The 20,895-nt window shown below is 42.4% G+C and overlaps 1 protein-coding gene across 1 annotated transcript; it reads right to left on the bottom strand.

The window, feature by feature from the left end:
• Nucleotides 1–118: 118 nt before the first annotated feature.
• On the bottom strand, nt 119–19,118 carry LOC123732720 (low affinity immunoglobulin gamma Fc region receptor III-like). The gene is made up of 4 exons (XM_045711981.1): nt 19,043–19,118; nt 13,009–13,053; nt 537–812; nt 119–255 (listed from the first exon to the last, which is right to left on the bottom strand). The coding sequence occupies exons 1-4, from the start codon at nt 19,065–19,067 to the stop codon at nt 119–121; spliced, it is 483 nt and encodes a 160-aa protein (XP_045567937.1). The 5' UTR covers nt 19,068–19,118.
• Between the last annotated feature and the right edge of the window lie 1,777 nt (nt 19,119–20,895).

Genomic DNA, 20,895 nt, shown 5'->3' with positions numbered 1-20,895 from the left:
CATATTCTCACCTGTCACAGTCATCCAGCTCTCTGGTGATTCTCCTTCAGAGTTGGTACACTTGTAGAGTCCTTCATCTGACTTGGATACTGCAGGGATGGTCATCTCTCCTGTAGTCTCAGCCCTGATGAGGGGATCCATCTTTGTAGAAAATAGCTGTGAGGTCAGAGCGAGTTCCCTGATATCTGCAGCGCAGAGTCACAGAATCTCCCCCAGTCACAGGAAGGGCAGGGCTCTCCAGGATCACAGCACCAGCTGTATATAATATATAAACATCATATATAAACAGGTCTCTCCAGGATCACGGCACCAGCTGTATATAATATATAAACATCATATATAAACAGGTCTCTCCAGGATCACAGCACCAGCTGTATATAATATATACATATCATATATAAACAGGGCTCTCCAGGATCACAGCTCCCCCGCTGTATATAATATATAAACATCATATATAAACATAACATCAGCTATCTGAAACCAGATGAACCACTAAACACTATAATGTTAGTAGATGGTGTTTGTGGACATACCAGGTACTGTGATGTTGACAGCATTGCTGTGTTCTCCAGACCCAAACTCACACCAGTACAATCCACTGTCTGATGGTATTAGTGATACAATGCATGAAGACCCTTGTTGTTTTCCCCAGTCAGTACTACACTCTGAAAGGATTCCTCTCGATGTGTTCCTCACCACTCTCCATCTAGCAGAGTTCCCCTGAACCTCACAGCTCAGAGAGACAGACTCTAATTTAAAGAACTGAGATCTGTCAGGACTGACACTCAGAGAGGCTGGATTAAAGAGAACTGAGAAAGAGAGAGAGAGAGAAAGAGAAAGATACGTAGAGAGGTTTAGTCTGATAGCTATGCAATATTGAAATATATTCCACAGCTGAGTCTGTATCAAGTCGGAGTTCAACTTTAATTAGTGATTTGTTCAACCAGTCTACACGCTTCCGGATGCTGGAGCGAGTAGTCGTGCTGTACCTCACTCATTACATTTCATTTCGATACATTACATTTCATTACAACGGAACGATTTGATTAGTGTATTGTTAGCTAGCTACATAGTTGTCTCTGCTGTCTTTGTATCAAGGATAAAGGTGTAGCTTTGAGAAACTAACAAGGTTAGCTAGCCAGCTGCATTCGTTCATTCGCGCCCGTTTCGAAACGGCGTCAACAACATCACAGCCACTGCTTGCTAGCCAACTTTACCAATTAGCAGTACTGCAGAAACTATATACATTACAACGGAACGATTTGACTAGTGTAATGTAACATAGTTGTCTTTGTATCAAGATAAAGGCGTAGTACAGAGTAACTATCGAGGTTAGCTAGCCAGCTACATTCTCTAACATAGTCAACAACGCACCGCCTGCTAGCTAGCTAACCCTACCAGCTAGTTGTATCTTTTTTAGTCTATAAGATTTTTGCAACGTAAACTTAACTTTCTGAACGTTCGAGATGTGTAGGCCACTTGTGTAGCTAGCAGGACTGACTTTGTGTTAGCTAGCCAACGTTTAATTACTTCTGCGTTATGAACTAGACACGGACACGAATGATCCATTGGTAGCTTGTTGTAACCAAGTATTGGTGCTAACCGTGTGTTATAGGATGCTAGCATGCTAGTTAGCTAGTTAGCTACGGCGTCATAGGACACAGTGCACTAGGTGGGTTTTCACGGAAGAATACTGTACCAAGTTATCTAGTGGAATAAACTAAGTTTGAGCCTATTCCTGGAAACATTGAACCACTGTAGTTTACATCAATTATAATTTCTAGTGGAAGCTAGGAAAGTTATATTTTAGTGTTTCAGTGAAAGGTTAGTGAGGAGGCCCTGCTCTCTCGCTTCCCCAGTTGTTTAGTTAATTTTCATTCCAATCTCCTTTGCATTAGCGTAGCCTCTCCTGTAGCCTATCAACTATGTGTCAGTCTATCCCTGTTCTCTAACCCTCTGCACAGGCCAAACAAACGCTTCACACCGCGTGGCCGCTGCCACTCTAACCTGGTGGTCCCAGCGCGCACGCACCCACGTGGAGTTCCATGTCTCCGGCAGCCTCTGGAACTGCCGGTCTGCGGCCAACAAGGCAGAGTTCATCTCAGCCTATGCTACCCTCCAGTCCCTCGACTTCTTGGCCATGACGGAAACATGGATTACCACAGAAAACACTGCTACTCCTACTGCTCTCTCCTCATCTGACCACGTGTTCCGCACACCCCGAGAGCATCTGGTCAGCGGGGTGGTGGCACTGAATCCTCATCTCTCCCAAGTGGACATTCTCTCTTTCTCCCTGACTCATCTGTCTATCTCCTCCTTTGAATTCCATGCTGTCACAATCACTAGCCCATTCAAGCTTAACATCCTTACCATTTATCGCCCTCCAGGTTCCCTTGGAGAGTTCATCAATGAGCTTGACGCCTGGATAAGTTCCTTTCCTGAGGATGGCTCACCTCTCACAGTTCTGGGTGATTTTAACCTCCCCTACGTCTACCTTTGACTCATTTCTCTCTGCCTCCTTCTTTCCACTCCCTCTCCTCTTTTGACCTCACCCTCTCACCGTCCCCCCCCCTACTCACAAGGCTTGACCTTATCTTCACTAGATGCTGTTCTTCTACTAATCTCACTGCAACTCCCCTCCAAGTCTCCGATCACTACCTTGTATCCTTTTCCCTCTCGCTCTCCTCCAACACTACTCACTCTGCCCCTACTCAGATGGTATTGCGCCGTCGCAACCTTCGCTCTCTCTCTCCTCTTCCATCCTATCATCTCTTCCCTCTGCTCAATCCTTCTCCGACCAATCTCCTGATTCTGCCTCCTCAAACCTCCTCTCCTCCCTTTCTGCATCCTTTGACTCTCTATGTCCCCTATCCTCCCGGCCGGCTCGGTCCTCCCCTCCTGCTCCGTGGCTTGACGACTCATTGCGAGCTCACAGAACAGGGCTCCGGGCAGTCGAGCGGAAATGGAGGAAAACTAGCCTCCCCGCGGACCTGGCATCTTTTCACTCCCTCCTCTCTACATTTTCCTCCTCTGTCTCTGCTGCTAAAGCCACTTTCTACCACTCTAACTTCCAAGCATCTGCCTCTAACCCTAGGAAGCTCTTTGCCACCTTCTCCTCCCTCCTGAATCCTCCTCCCCCTCCCCCCCCTCCTCCCTCTCTGCGGATGACTTCGTCAACCATTTTGAAAAGAAGGTCGACAACATCCGATCCTCGTTTGATAAGTCAAACGACACCGCTGGTCCTGCTCACACTGCCCTACCCTGTGCTTTGACCTCTTTCTCCCCTCTCTCTCCAGATGAAATCTTCCGTCTTGTGACGGCCGGCCGCCCATCAACCTGCCCGCTTGACCCTATCCCCTCCTCTCTTCTCCAGACCATTTCCGGAGACCTTCTCCCTTACCTCACCTCGCTCATCAACTCATCCTTGACCTCTGGCTACGTCCCTTCCGTCTTCAAGAGAGCAAGAGTTGCACCCCTTCTCAAAAACCTACACTCGATCCCTCCGACGTCAACAACTACAGACCAGTATCCCTTCTTTCTTTTCTCTCCAAAACTCTTGAACGTGCCGTCCTTGGCCAGCTCTCCTGCTATCTCTCTCAGAATGACCTTCTTGATCCAAATCAGTCAGGTTTCAAGGCTGGTCATTCAACTGAGACTGCTCTTCTCTGTGTCACGGAGGTTCTCCGCACTGCTAAAGCTAACTCTCTCTCCTCTGTTCTCATCCTTCTAGACCTATCTGCTGCCTTTGATACTGTGAACCATCAGATCCTCCTCTCCACCCTCTCCGAGTTGGGCATCTCCGGCGCGGCTCACTCTTGGATTGCTTCCTACCTGACAGGTCGCTCCTACCAGGTGGTGTGGCGAGAATCCGTCTCCGCACCACGTGCTCTCACCACTCAGGCCCTCTCCTATTCTCGCTATACACCAAGTCACTTGGCTCTGTCATATCCTCACATGGCCTCTCCTATCATTGCTACGCAGACGACACACAATTAATCTTCTACTTTCCCCTTCTGACAACCAGGTGGCGAATCGCATCTCTGCATGTCTGGCAGACATATCAGTGTGGATGACGGATTACCACCTCAAGCTGAACCTCGGCAAGACGGAGCTGCTCTTCCTCCCGGGGAAGGACTGCCCTTTCCATGATCTCGCCATCACGGTGGACAACTCCATTGTGTCCTCCTCCCAGAGTGCTAAGAGCCTCGGCGTGACCCTGGACAACACCCTGTCGTTCTCCGCTAACATCAAGGCGGTGACCCGATCCTGTAGGTTCATGCTATACAACATTTGCAGAGTACGACCCTGCCTTACACAGGAAGCGGCGCAGGTCCTAATCCAGGCACTTCTCATCTCCCCGTCTGGATTACTGCAACTCGCTGCTGGCGGGGCTCCCTGCCTGTGCCATTAAACCCCTACAACTCATCCAGAACGCCGCAGCCCGTCTGGTGTTCAACCTTCCCAAGTTCTCTCACGTCACCCCGCTCCTCCGCACACTCCACTGGCTTCCAGTTGAAGCTCGCATCCGCTACAAGACCATGGTACTTGCCTACGGAGCTGTGAGGGGAACGGCACCTCCGTACCCAGGCTCTGATCAGGCCCTACACCCAAACAAGGGCACTGCGTTCATCCACCGCTGGCCTGATGGCCACCCTACCTCTGCGGAAGCACAGTTCCCGCTCAGCCCAGTCAAAACTGTTCGCTGCTCCTGCACCCCAATGGTGGAACAAGCTCCCCTCATGACGCCAGGACAGCGGAGTCAATCACCACCTTCCGGAGTCACCTGAAACCCCACCTCTTCAAGGAATACCTGGGATAGGATAAAGTAATCCTTCTAACCCCCCCCTTAAAAGATTTAGATGTACTATTGTAAAGGGGTTGTTCCACTGGATATCATAAGGTGAATGCACCAATCTGTAAGTCGCTCTGGATAAGAGCGTCTGCTAACTGATATAAATGTACACCAGATTCAGATTGACTCCCCAGGATCACAGCTCCAGCTATATATAATATATAAACATCATAAATAAACAGGTCTCCCCAGGATACCAGCTCCAGCTGTATATAATATATAAACATCATATATAAACAGGTCTCTCCAGGATCACAGCTCCAGCTGTATATAATATATAAACATCATATATAAACAGGTCTCTCCAGGATCACAGCACCAGCTGTATATAATATATAAACATCATATATAAACAGGGCTCTCCAGGATCACAGCTCCAGCTGTATATAATATATAAACATCATATATAAACATAACATCAGCTATCTGAAACCAGATGAACCACTAAGCACTATAATGTTAGTAGATGGTGTTTGTGGACAGGTACTGTGATGTTGACAGCATTGCTGTGTTCTCCAGACCCAGACTCACACCAGTACACTCCACTGTCTGATGGTATTAGTGATACAATGCATGAAGACCCTTGTTGTTTTCCCCAGTCAGTACTACACTCTGAAAGGATTCCTCTCGATGTGTTCCTCACCACTCTCCACCTAGCAGAGTTCCCCTGAACCTCACAGCTCAGAGAGACAGCTCAGAGAGACAGACTCATTTTCAAAGAACTGAGATCAGTCAGGACTGACAATCAGAGATGCTGGAAGAGCGAAATCTGAGAGAGAGAGAGAGAGAGAGAGAGAGATGCATTGTCTAAGTAAATTATAAAATATTCTGAAAGAGATGCTGAAACACACCGGTGAGAGGCTATTCTCTAGCTGTCTAACCTGATGAGGGTAGAATACTATCCTAACCACAAGGCTACATGCTGCCCCTTTGTAATTCTTGGGACAGCGTAGGGTAGGTAGTTAGGGTCAGTGTTGGGTAGTTAATAGATATTGTGGTATATGCAGTGTTCTCTGTAATTATTGGGACAAATTCCATTTCCACAGAGGGTTCTACCTGGAACCAAAAAGGGTTCTCGAAAAACCCTTTTGGAACCTTTTTTCAAAGTGTCATAGAAAAACAGGGAAGAAATGCTATGGATGAGGTGACTAGAGAATGAGCAGGACTTCCTTCTCCAAATATGACTCAGAGGTATATATGTCCTGAAATGTAATAAAAAATATACTTTCCTATTATAAAGAAGAATTGAAGCAATTCTTCAACTACCTGCTCTGGAGAAAATCTGCGTTTTGTTTGGTGAAAACGCAGAGACAGTAGATCTAGCTGGTCTGTCATAAGATAACAGAGACAGTAAATCTATCTCCAGATTATGTCCTGGTCAGTTATAATCTAATATCCATAGCTCCCACCATGTCATGAGCCCTTGTAGATTACATTTAATTGTTGCTCAAACATTTTGCTTATTTATGTAATACTTCATATACAGTTAACAATCACAAAGCCGCAGGGCCAGACGGATTACCAGGATGTGTACTCAGAGCATGCGCTGACAAACTTGTGTCTCACTGACATTTATAACCTCTCCTTGGCTGAGTCTGTAATACCAACATGAGAGTTGAGCCAATAACCGAAAGATTGCTGGATCAAATCCCCTGAGCTGACAAGGTAAAAATCTGTCGTTCTGCCCCTGAACAAAGCAGTTAACCCACTGTTCCCCAGTAGTCATTTTAAATAAGATTGTTTTTAAAAACTTCTGGACGCTACAATCCCGTTAAGCGGCATCGATTTTTGTTAAAAATCAGAGCGCCGTATTCAAAACCACAAATCTAATAATTTCTATTTATCAAACATCTTTGAGATGTTACACCGTTACACCGTTTTATAGATACACTATAACTTCAATTTCTCAAACATATGACTATTTTACACCGTCTTTTACACCTCTCCTGAATCGAACCACGTTGTCCAATTTCAAAAAGGCTTTACAGCAAAAGCAAAACATTAGATTATGTGAGGAGAGTACATCGACACAAATAACCACACCGTCATTTTCCGACCAACCACATGCATCACAAATACCCAAAACACAGCTAAATGAAGCACTAACCTTTGACAATCTTCATCAGATGACACTCCCAGGACATCATGTTACACAATACATGCATTCTTTTGTTCTATCACCTTCATATTTATATATAAAAACAGCATTTTACATCAGCGTGATGTTCAGAAAATATTTTCCCTTCAACACCGCCGGTGAATCAGCTCTACAATTTACTAAAATACTATTCGAAAACGTTGGTAAAATATAATATTGTCATTCAAAAAATTATAGATTAACATCTCGTGAATGCCACCGCATTTCCAGATTTTAAAAATAACTTTACTGGGAAATCACACTTTGCAATAAACGAGGTGCTATGCTCAGAAAAATAGCCGATACAGGTTAGCGCCATCTTGGAACCATCTAAAATCAAATATACTATTGTAAATATTCCCTTACCTTTGATTATCTTCATCAGAAGGCACTTCCAGGAATCCCAGGTCCACAACAAATGTTGTTTTGTTTGAAAAAAGTTAATCATTTATGTCCAAATAGCTCCTTCTTGTTAGCGCGTTCAGAAGGCTACTCAAAATGTACAAAGTGCATGGAACATGTCGCCACAAAAGTACAAAAAAATGATTTACGTTCGTTCAAACATGTCAAACATTGTATAACATAAATCTTTACGGCCTTTTTCAATCAGAACTTCAATAATATTCAAGGCGGATGATTGCATTGTCTTATAAAACGTTTCGGAACGAAACAGTCCCCACATGCATGCGTGTCATAGTAGTAATGGCCTTCCCCTTATGACAAACTTTCCAGGCATCTCGTTCGGTCAGTTTGTACCGGAGAAGACTCAAACTACTTTGTAAAGACTGTTGACATCTAGTGGAAGCCTTAGGAAGTGCTAAATGAGTAACCAGTCCCTGTGTGGTTCAATGGCAAAGGCTTGAAAGTGATTCCACACATCAGATTTCCACTTCCTGTTAGGATTTGTCTCAGGGTTTTGACTGCCATATGAGTTCTGTTATACTTACTGACACCATTCAAACAGTTTTAGAAACTTGAGTGTTTTCTATCCAAATCTAATAATAAAAATATTAATATGGGCACATATTTTTTTCAAAATTCTCAATACTGTCCCCTGGCCTTAAGTAGCTGTAAGAGGTTATTAACTGACTTGCCTAGTTAATAATAAAAAAATATAGCCATTGAAAGGCTCACATCAACACCATTATCCCAGAAACCCTACTCCAATTTGCATACCGCCCCAATAGATCCACAGATGACGCATTCTCTATTACACTCCACACTGCCCTTTCACACCTGGACAAAAGGATAACTTATGTGAGAATGCTATTCATTGACTACAGCTCAGCGTTCAACACCATAGTGCCGTCAAAGCTCATCTCTAAGCTAAGGACTCTGGGACTAAACACCTCCCTCTGCAACTGGATCCTGGACTTCCTGACGGGCCGCCCCCAGGTGGTAAGGGTAGGCAACAACACATCTGCCATGCTGACCCTCAACACAGGGGCCCCTCAGGGGTGAGTGCTCAGTCCCCTCCTATAATCTCTGTTCACCCACGGCTGCATGGCCAGGCACGACTCCAACACCATCATCAAGTTTGCAAAACGACATGACGGTGGTAGGCCTGATCACCGACAACGATGAGAGATAGGCCTAGGAGGTCAGAGACCTGGCAGTGTGGGGCCAGGACAAAAACCTCTCCCTCAACGTCAGCAAGACAAAGGAGATGATCGTGGACTACAGGAAACGTGGAGCTGAACAGGCCCCCATTCACATCAATGGGGCTGAAGTGGAGCGGGTCGAGAGCTTCAAGTTCCTTGGTGTCCACATTATCATGGTCCAAACACACCAAAACAGTCGTGAAGAGGGCACGACAATGCCTCTTCCCCCTCAAGAGGGTGAAAAGATTTGGCATGGGCCCTCAGATCCTCCAAATGTTCTACAGCTGCACCACCAAGCCATAAGAACAGTTAATCAAACTGGCTCTCGAGTACTGGCTCTATGCTACTGACTCACATACAGAGAGAGAGAGATGGAGGGGGGTACTGGCTCTATGCTACTGACTCACATACAGAGAGAGAGAGATGGAGGGGGGGTACTGGCTCTATGCTACTGACTCACATACAGAGAGAGAGAGATGGAGGGGGGGTACTGGCTCTATGCTACTGACTCACATACAGAGAGAGAGAGATGGAGGGGGGTACTGGCTCTATGCTACTGACTCACATACAGAGAGAGAGAGATGGAGGGGGGGTACTGGCTCTATGCTACTGACTCACATACAGAGAGAGAGAGATGGAGGGGGTACTGGCTCTATGCTACTGACTCACATACAGAGAGAGAGAGATGGAGGGGGGGTACTGGCTCTATGCTACTCACTGGACTCACATACACAGAGAGAGATGGAGGGGGGGTACTGGCTCTATGCTACTCACATACACACACACAGAGAGAGATGGAGGGGGGGTACTGGCTCTATGCTACTCACTGGACTCACATACACAGAGAGAGATGGAGGGGGGGTACTGGCTCTATGCTACTCACATACACACACAGAGAGAGAGATGGAGGGGGGGTACTGGCTCTATGCTACTCACATACACACACACAGAGAGAGATGGAGGGGGGGGTACTGGCTCTATGCTACTCACTGGACTCACATACACAGAGAGAGATGGAGGGGGGTACTGGCTCTATGCTACTCACATACACACACACAGAGAGAGATGGAGGGGGGGTACTGGCTCTATGCTACTCACTGGACTCACATACACGAGAGAGATGGAGGGGGGTACTGGCTCTATGCTACTCACATACACACACACAGAGAGAGATGGAGGGGGGGTACTGGCTCTATGCTACTCACATACACACACACAGAGAGAGATGGAGGGGGGGTACTGGCTCTATGCTACTCACTGGACTCACATACACACACACACACAGAGAGATGGGGGGGTACTGGCTCTATGCTACTCACTGGACTCACATACACAGAGAGAGATGGAGGGGGGTACTGGCTCTATGCTACTCACATACACACACACAGAGAGAGATGGAGGGGGGGTACTGGCTCTATGCTACTCACATACACACACACAGAGAGAGATGGAGGGGGGGTACTGGCTCTATGCTACTCACTGGACTCACATACACAGAGAGAGATGGAGGGGGGGTACTGGCTCTATGCTACTCACATACACACACACAGAGAGAGATGGAGGGGGGGTACTGGCTCTATGCTACTCACATACACACACACACAGAGAGATGGAGGGGGGGGTACTGGCTCTATGCTACTCACTGGACTCACATACACACACAGAGAGAGAGAGAGATGGAGGGGGGGTACTGGCTCTATGCTACTGACTCACATACACAGAGAGAGATGGAGGGGGGGGTACTGGCTCTATGCTACTCACTGGACTCACATACACACACACAGAGAGAGAGAGATGGAGGGGGGGTACTGGGTCTATGCTACTGACTCACATACAGAGAGAGATGGAGGGGGGGGTACTGGCTCTATGCTACTCACTGGACTCACATACACAGAGAGAGATGGAGGGGGGGTACTGGCTCTATGCTACTGACTCACATACACACACACAGAGAGAGAGAGATGGAGGGGGGGTACTGGCTCTATGCTACTGACTCACATACACAGAGAGAGATGGAGGGGGGGTACTGGCTCTATGCTACTCACTGGACTCACACAGAGAGAGATGGAGGGGGGTACTGGCTCTATGCTACTCACATACACACACAGAGAGAGATGGAGGGGGGGGTACTGGCTCTATGCTACTCACATACACAGAGAGAGAGAGACAGAGACAGAGAGAGAGAGAGACAGAGAGAGAGACAGAGAGAGAGACAGAGAGAGAGACAGAGAGAGAGAGAGAGAGAGAGAGAGAGAGAGACAGAGACAGAGACAGAGACAGAGACAGAGAGAGAGACAGAGAGAGAGACAGAGAGAGAGAGAGACAGAGAGAGAGACAGAGAGAGAGAGAGGTAAACTCCCATATCTACTGGGTGAAATACCACAGTGTTTGATCACAGCAGCAAGATACGTGACCTGTGGCCACAAGAAAAGGTCAACCAGTGAAGAACAAACACCATTGTAAATACAACCCATATTTATGCTTTTTTATTTTCCCTTTTGTACTTTAACCATTTGTACATCGTTACAACACTGTATATATACATAATATGACATTTGTAATGTCTTTATTATTTTGGAACTACTGTTAATTTTTATTGTTTATTTCACTTTTGTATATTATCTACCTCACAATGTTAACATGTGTTTCCCATGCCAATAAAGCCCCTTGAATTGAATTGAAAAAATTGAGAGAGAGAGAGAGTGAGAGAGAGAGAGAGAGGTGGAGAGAGAGATATAGAGAGACAGAGAAACAGGAGGGAGGGTAGAGTGGAGAGAGCGGGAGAAAGATAAATAGAGAAAGAGAGAGACAGGATGGAGAGAGGAGAGAGGAGAGAGAGAGGAGAGAGAGAGAGAGAGAGAGAGAGACTATCACTGCCCCAATGTAGTTCTGCAGACCTGATTTACGATAAACCACCCCAGGGTTGGATTGCAGCTATTAACCCCAGGGTTGGATTGCAGCTATTGACCCCAGGGTTGGATTGGAGCTATTGACCCCAGGGTTGGATTGGAGCTATTGACCCCAGGGTTGGATTGCAGCTATTGACCCCAGGGTTGGATTGCAGCTATTGACCCCAGGGTTGGATTGCAGCTATTAACCCCAGGGTTGGATTGCAGCTATTGACCCCAGGGTTGGATTGCAGCTATTGACCCCAGGGTTGGATTGCAGCTATTAACCCCAGGGTTGGATTGCAGCTATTGACCCCAGGGTTGGATTGCAGCTATTGACCCCAGGGTTGGATTGCAGCTATTGACCCCAGGGTTGGATTGGAGCTATTGACCCCAGGGTTGGATTGCAGCTATTAACCCCAGGGTTGGATTGGAGCTATTGACCCCAGGGTTGGATTGGAGCTATTGACCCCAGGGTTGGATTGCAGCTATTGACCCCAGGGTTGGATTGCAGCTATTGACCCCAGGGTTGGATTGCAGCTATTGACCCCTGCAGCTATTGACCCCAGGGTTGGATTGCAGCTATTAACCCCAGGGTTGGCATTATGTAGCTATATGAGTCTGAATGGAGTTATAGTCATTATGTAGCTATATGAGTCTGTATGGAGTTATAGTTATAGTCATTATGTAGCTATATGAGTCTGTATGGAGTTATAGTCATTATGTAGCTATATGAGTCTGTATGGAGTTATAGTCATTATGTAGCTATATGAGTCTGAATGGAGTTATAGTCATTATGTAGCTATATGAGTCTGAATGGAGTTATAGTCATTATGTAGCTATATGAGTCTGTATGGAGTTATAGTCATTATGTAGCTATATGAGTCTGTATGGAGTTATAGTCATTATGTAGCTATATGAGTCTGAATGGAGTTATAGTCATTATGTAGCTATATGAGTCTGTATCTCACATCACAGAGTAACACTTTCTACCCTGTGATGTGTTGCAGGTGAGAGCAGCTAGAACAGGTGGAGATCCATTATGGAACCTTCTATACTAAGAGAATAAGGACTGGAGACATGAAGAACCAATGAAGAGACCAGGAAGAAATGATACTATTATAGAACAGGTGATGAATATAGAGAAATGTTACTATTATAGAACAGGTGATGAATATAGATAAATGTTACTATTATAGAACAGGTGATGAATATAGATAAATGTTACTATTATAGAACAGGTGATGAATATAGATAAATGATACTATTATAGAACAGGTGATGAATATAGATAAATGATACTATTATAGAACAGGTGATGAATATAGATAAATGTTACTATTATAGAACAGGTGATGAATATAGATAAATGATACTATTATAGAACAGGTGATGAATATAGATAAATGTTACTATTATAGAACAGGTGATGAATATAGATAAATGTTACTATTATAGAACAGGTGATGAATATAGATAAATGTTACTATTATAGAACAGGTGATGAATATAGAGAAATGTACTCACCTCCACCTTGTCCGAGGCTACAGTATACCAGTGTACTCAACAGCACTGAAACACACAGAGAGAACTATCACTATGGTACATGATGTAAGCACTGAAACACACAGAGAGAACTATCACTATGGTACATGATGTAAACACTGAAACACACAGAGAGAACTATCACTATGGTACATGATGTAAACACTGAAACACACAGAGAGAACTTTCACTATGGTACATGATGTAAACACTGAAACACACAGAGAGAACTATCACTATGGTACATGATGTAAACACTGAAACACACAGAGAACTATCACTATGGTACATGATGTAAACACTGAAACACACAGAGAGAACTATCACTATGGTACATGATGTAAACACTGAAACACACAGAGAGAACGATCACTATGGTACATGATGTAAACACTGAAACACACAGAGAGAACGATCACTATGGTACATGATGTAAACACTGAAACACACAGAGAGAACGATCACTATGGTACATGATGTAAACACTGAAACACACAGAGAGAACTATCACTATGGTACATGATGTAAACACTGAAACACACAGAGAGAACTATCACTATGGTACATGATGTAAACACTGAAACACACAGAGAGAACGATCACTATGGTACATGATGTAAACACTGAAACACACAGAGAGAACTATCACTATGGTACATGATGTAAACACTGAAACACACAGAGAGAACTATCACTATGGTACATGATGTAAACACTGAAACACACAGAGAGAACTATCACTATGGTACATGATGTAAACACTGAAACACACAGAGAGAACTATCACTATGGTACATGATGTAAACACTGAAACACACAGAGAGAACGATCACTATGGTACATGATGTAAACAGTGAAACACACAGAGAGAACTATCACTATGGTACATGATGGAAACACTGAAATACACAGAGAGAACTAACACTATGGTACATGATGTAAACACTGAGCTGTTCCATGTACAGTTCCAGTGAAAAGTTTGGACACACCGACTCATTCAAGGGTTTTTCTTTATTTTCTACATTGTAGAATAATAGTGAAGACATCAAAACTATGAAATAACACATATGGAATCATATAGTAACCACAAAAGTGTTAAACAAATCAAAATATATTTTATATTTGAGATTCTTCACAGTAGCCACCTTTTGCCTTGATGACAGCTTTGGACACTCTTGGCATTCTCTCAACCAGCTTCATGAGGTAGTAACCTGGAACCTTTGACCGGTAGTAAAACTGAAACTGGCTCTCATGAGGACCGCCACAGGAAAGAAAGACAGAGTTTCCTTTGCTGCAGAGGATGAGTTCATTAGTTACCAGCCTCAGAAATTAACAATTAACTGCACCTCAGATTGCATCCCAAATAAATGCTTCACAGAGGTCAAGTAACAGACACATCTCAACATCAACTGTTCAGAGGAGACTGAGTGAATCAGGCCTTCATGGTCGAATTTCTGCAGAGAAACCACTACTAAAGGACACCAATAAGAGGAAGAGGCTTGCTTGGACCAAAAAACACGAGCAATTAGACCGGTGAAAATCTGTCCTTTGGTCTGATGAGTCCAAATTTGAGATTTTTGTGAGACGCAAATTAGTTGAGCCACCATTTGCCTTGGCATTTTTGTTTTTAGAAACCAGGTTTGCTGTTCACTTACGCTATATAAGATGGAAGGGAGTTCCATGTCCTCATGGCTCTCTATAATACCGTACGATTGCCTTGAATTTGTTCTGGATTTGGGAACTGTGAAAAGACCCCTGGTGGCATGTCTGGTGGGGTAAGTGTGTGTGTCAGAGCTGTGTGTTAGTTGACTATGCAAACTTTTTGGGATTTTCAACACATTAATGTTTCTTATAAAAAGAAGAAGTGATGCAGTCAGTCTTTCCTCAACTCTGAGCCAAGAGAGACTGGCAGCATAGTATTTATATCAGCCCTCTGATTACAATGAAGAGAAAGACGTGCTGCTCTGTTCTGGGCCAGCTGTTTACTGTCTATGGAGATTGCATGGCCATGTGCTCGATTTTACACACCTTTCAGCAACGGGCGTGGCTGAAATAGCTAAATCCACTAATTTGAAAGGATGTCCAGATACTTTTGGCCATGTAGTGTACATGAGGACCACACTGTCATGTACGCCATTACCCCCCTGATGACCTGGCTGAGACAAGACTACAGTCCCATTACCCCCCCTGCTGACCTGGCTGAGACAAGACTACAGTCCCATTACCCCCCCCCTGTTGACCTGGCTGAGACAAGACTACAGTCCCATTACCCCCCCTGTTGACCTGGCTGAGACAAGACTACAGTCCCATTACCCCCCCTGCTGACCTGGCTGAGACAAGACTACAGTCCCATTACCCCCCCTCCTCCCCTGCTGACCTGGCTGAGACAAGACTACAGTCCCATTATCCCCCCTGCTGACCTGGCTGAGACAAGACTACAGTCCCATTACCCCCCTGCTGACCTGGCTGAGACAAGGCTACAGTCCCATTACCCCCCCTGCTGACCTGGCTGAGACAAGGCTACAGTCCCATTACCCCCTGCTGACCTGGCTGAGACAAGACTACAGTCCCATTACCCCCCTGCTGACCTGGCTGAGACAAGACTACAGTCCCATTACCCCCTGCTGACCTGGCTGAGACAAGGCTACAGTCCCATTAACCCCCCCCTCCTCCCCTGCTGACCTGGCTGAGACAAGACTACAGTCCCATTACCCCCCCTGCTGACCTGGCTGAGACAAGGCTACAGTCCCATTACCCCCCCCTCCTCCCCTGCTGACCTGGCTGAGACAAGACTACAGTCCCATTACCCCCCCCCTCCTCCCCTGCTGACCTGGCTGAGACAAGGCTACAGTCCCATTACCCCCCCCTCCTCCCCTGCTGACCTGGCTGAGACAGACTACAGTCCCATTACCCCCCCTGCTGATCTGGCTGAGACAGACTACAGTCCCATTACCCCCCCTCCCCTGCTGACCTGGCTGAGACAGACTACAGTCCCATTACCCCCCCTGCTGACCTGGCTGAGACAAGACTACAGTCCCATTACCCCCTGCTGATCTGGCTGAGACAGACTACAGTCCCATTATCCCCCCCCCTGCTGACCTGGCTGAGACAGACTACAGTCCCATTACCCCCCCCTGCTGACCTGGCTGAGACAAGACTACAGTCCCATTATCCCCCCCCCCTGCTGACCTGGCTGAGACAGACTACAGTCCCATTTAGCAGTTGTGCAGGAAGTCCTTACTGATTTAGGGCAAAACTAAATACATGTTGTTTTCAAGTTCTCGTAAGATTGTCTAGAATGGATTAGATCTGCACTCATCAGATGCTTCTGTAATTACACATCTCTGCATACCAATACCTTGATATTAAACCATACAGATATTAAACTATATAGATATTAAACCATATAGATATTAAACCATACAGATATTAAACCATATAGATATTAAACTATACAGATATTAAACTATATAGATATTAAACCATATAGATATTAAACTATACAGATATTAAACCATACAGATATTAAACCATACAGATATTAAACCATATAGATATTAAACTATACAGATATTAAACTATATAGATATTAAACTATATAGATATTAAACCATATAGATATTAAACCATATAGATATTAAACCATATAGATATTAAACTATATAGACATTAAACTATATAGATATTAAACTATACAGATATTAAACCTTCCCAGATGCCTTCCCTGTGGCTCAGTTGGTAGAGCATGGTGTTTGTAACGCCAGCATGGTGTGTGCAATGCCAGGGTTGTGGGTTCGATTCCCACGGGTGGCCAGTACAAAAAAATGCATGAAATGAAATGTATGCATTCACTACTGTAAGTCGCTCTGGATAAGAGCGTCTGCTAAATGACTAAAATGTAAAATGTAAATGTTAAACCATATAGATATTAAACTATATAGATATTAAACTATATAGATATTAAACTATACAGATATTAAACTATAAATATATTAAACTATATAGATATTAAACCATACAGATATTAAACTATATAGATATTAAACTGTATAGATATTAAACTGTATAGATATTAAACTATATAGATATTAAACCATATAGATATTAAACTATACAGATGTTAAATTATATAGATATTAAACTATATACATATTAAACCATATAGATATTAAACTATACAGATATTAAATGATATAGATATTAAACTGTACAGATATTAAATTATATAGATATTCAACTATATAGATATTAAACTATACAGATATTACATGATGTAGATATTAAACTACATAGATTTTTAAAACTATATAGATATTAAACTATATAGATATTAAAGCATACAGATATTTAACCATATAGATATTAAACAATATAGATATTAAACTGTTTTAATATTTAACTATACAGATATTAAACCATATAGATATTAAACCATATAGATATTAAACTATATAGATATTAAACCATATAGATATTAAACCATATAGATATTAAACTATATAGATATTAAAGCATACAGATATTTAACCATATAGATATTAAACAATATAGATATTAAACTGTTTTAATATTTAACTATACAGATATTAAACCATATAGATATTTAACCATATAGATATTAAACTATACATATATTAAACATTATAGATATTAAACAACAATATAGATATTAAACTTTTCAGATTTTAAACCATATAGATAATAAACCATACAGATTTTAAACATTTTAAATATTGAACGATATATATATAGAGATATTAATTTATACAGATTTTAAACAATATAGATATTAAAATTATATCTAGTCATTGAACTGTATAGATATTAAATTATATAGATATTAAACCATACAGATATTAAACCATATAGATTTTAAACTATACAGATATTAAACTATACAGATATTAAACCATACAGATATTAAACCACATAGATATATTAAACTATATAGATATTAAAACTATATAGATATTAAAACTATATAGATATTAAAGCATACAGATATTTAACCATATAGATATTAAACAATATAGATATTAAAAACTGTTTTAATATTTAACTATACAGATATTAAACTATACAGATATTAAATCACATAGATATTTAACCATATAGATATTAAACTATACATATATTAAACATTATAGATATTAAACAACAATATAGATATTAAACTTTTCAGATTTTAAACCATATAGATAATAAACCATACAGATATTAAACATTTTAAATATTGAACGATATATATATAGAGATATTAATTTATACAGATTTTAAACAATATAGATATTAAAATTATATCTAGTCATTGAACTGTATAGATATTAAATTATACAGATATTAAACCATATAGAATATAAACATACATATATTAAACTATATAGATATTAAACCATATAGATATTAAACCATATAGATATTAAACTATACTGATATTAAACTATACAGATATTAAACTATACAGATATTAAACTAATGTAGATATTAAACCACATAGATATTAAAATTATATCTAGACATTGAACCATATAGATATTAAACCATACAGATATTAAACGATATAGACATTAAACTATACAGATATTAAACGATATAGACATTAAACTATACAGATATTAAACCCAGATATTAAACCATACAGATATTAAACCATATAGATATTAAACTATATAGATATTAAACTATATACATAGATATTAAACTATATAGATATTAAACCATATAGATATTAAACTATACTGATATTAAACTATACAGATATTAAACTATACAGATATTAAACTAATGTAGATATTAAACCACATAGATATTAAAATTATATCTAGACATTGAACCATATAGATATTAAACCATACAGATATTAAACTATACAGATATTAAACCCAGATATTAAACCATACAGATATTAAACCATACAGATATTAAACCATATAGATATTAAACCATATAGATATTAAACTCTATAGATATTAACATATATCTAGACATTAAACCATTTAGATAATATTAAACTCACAGAGTAGAAGACAGGTGCATTCCATCTCAACGTGTCGATCACTAACTGTATCTAAACTCTAGTGACTTGTAGCCTGTCCATCCCCCCCACCCACCTCTCCTCTCTACCCATCTATACTTCCTCTTGAGAAGGACTGAGAGGTGTGAAAGATGTGTGTGACAGAATGAGGGGCCCTAGAGAGAAGAGAGACACAGAAAGAGAGAGAGAGAGAGAGAGAGAGAGAGAGAGAGAGAGAGAGACACAGATAGAGAGAGAAGAGAGACACAGAGAGAGATAGAGACAGAGAGAAATAAATAAATAGAGAGAGATATATATAGAAGAGAGGGACAGAGAGAAGAGAGACAGAGAGCGATAGAGAGAGAGAGAGAGACAGACAGACAGACAGACAGACAGACAGACACTACCCTCCACAACATAACCTACATAGAAGAGAGAGAGAGAGAGAGAGAGAGAGAGAGAGAGAGAGAGAGAGAGAGAGAGAGAGAGAGAGAGAGAGAGGGAGGGGAGAGAGAGAGTGAGGGGCATAGATACAGAGAGGGGAGACATACAGAGAGAGATAGATACAGACAGAGAGAGAGTGGAGAAAGAGAGAGAGAGACAGAGAGAACGAGCACGAGGGAGAGAGAGAGATAGAAACACGTGAGCTCCCACATTTTCAGCATGTTTTTACAAAAAGAGATAGATGAACTTGGATTTTTCCACAAGGAGATATACAGGATACTACCCTCCCCAACATAACCTTCAATCAAAATCAAAACTCCAAACCTACCACCTGATTTTGGACAAAACTACCCAGAAGGATTCCTACTACCAAAGATTATTATTTCCAAGATTTACAGCAAATGGTCTGGCAAACAAACAACAGAAACCTGAAGCACCATCCAACCAGGAACTGAGTGAGTCATGTTCAGTCTGTAGTCCAACCAGGAACTGAGTGAGTCATGTTCAGTCTGTAGTCCAACCAGGAAGTGAGTGAGTCATGTTCAGTCTGTAGTCCAACCTGGAACTGAGTGAGTCATGTTCAGTCTGTAGTCCAACCTGGAACTGAGTGAGTCATGTTCAGTCTGTAGTCCAACCTGGAACTGAGTGAGTCATGTTCAGTCTGTAGTCCAACCTGGAACTGAGTGAGTCATGTTCAGTCTGTAGTCCAACCTGGAACTGAATGAGTCATGTTCAGTCTGTAGTCCAACCTGGAACTGAGTGAGTCATGTTCAGTCTGTAGTCCAACCTGGAACTGAGTGAGTCATGTTCAGTCTGTAGTCCAACCTGGAACTGAGTGAGTCATGTTCAGTCTGTAGTCCAACCTGGAACTGAGTGAGTCATGTTCAGTCTGTAGTCCAACCTGGAACTGAGTGAGTCATGTTCAGTCTGTAGTCCAACCTGGAACTGAGTGAGTCATGTTCAGTCTGTAGTCCAACCTGGAACTGAGTGAGTCATGTTCAGTCTGTAGTCCAATCTGGAACTGAGTGAGTCATGTTCAGTCTGTAGTCCAACCTGGAACTGAGTGAGTCATGTTCAGTCTGTAGTCCAACCTGGAACTGAGTGAGTCATGTTCAGTCTGTAGTCCAACCTGGAACTGAGTGAGTCATGTTCAGTCTGTAGTCCAATCTGGAACTGAGTGAGTCATGTTCAGTCTGTAGTCCAACCTGGAACTGAGTGAGTCATGTTCAGTCTGTAGTCCAACCTGGAACTGAATGAGTCATGTTCAGTCTGTAGTCCAACCTGGAACTGAGTGAGTCATGTTCAGTCTGTAGTCCAACCTGGAACTGAGTGAGTCATGTTCAGTCTGTAGTCCAACCTGGAACTGAGTGAGTCATGTTCAGTCTGTAGTCCAACCTGGAACTGAGTGAGTC

The sequence above is a fragment of the Salmo salar genome, unplaced genomic scaffold, assembly GCF_905237065.1.
Source record: "Salmo salar unplaced genomic scaffold, Ssal_v3.1, whole genome shotgun sequence".
NCBI classification, from domain to species: Eukaryota; Metazoa; Chordata; class Actinopteri; order Salmoniformes; family Salmonidae; genus Salmo; species Salmo salar.
This window is presented reverse-complemented; position numbering and strand designations above follow the sequence as displayed.

What these genes read in the sequence shown, in the direction of transcription:
- LOC123732720 (XM_045711981.1), bottom strand. Translation starts at nt 19,067, where the DNA reads ATGGAATGCACCTGTCTTCTACTCT. An exon ending in TAGCCTCGGACAAGGTGGAG is followed by an intron (nt 813 to 13,008) that starts GTGAGTACATTT and finishes TCTCTTTCTCAG; the next exon opens with TTCTCTTTAATCCAGCCTCT. An exon ending in TGTCAACATCACAGTACCTG is followed by an intron (nt 256 to 536) that starts GTATGTCCACAA and finishes TATTATATACAG; the next exon opens with CTGGTGCTGTGATCCTGGAG.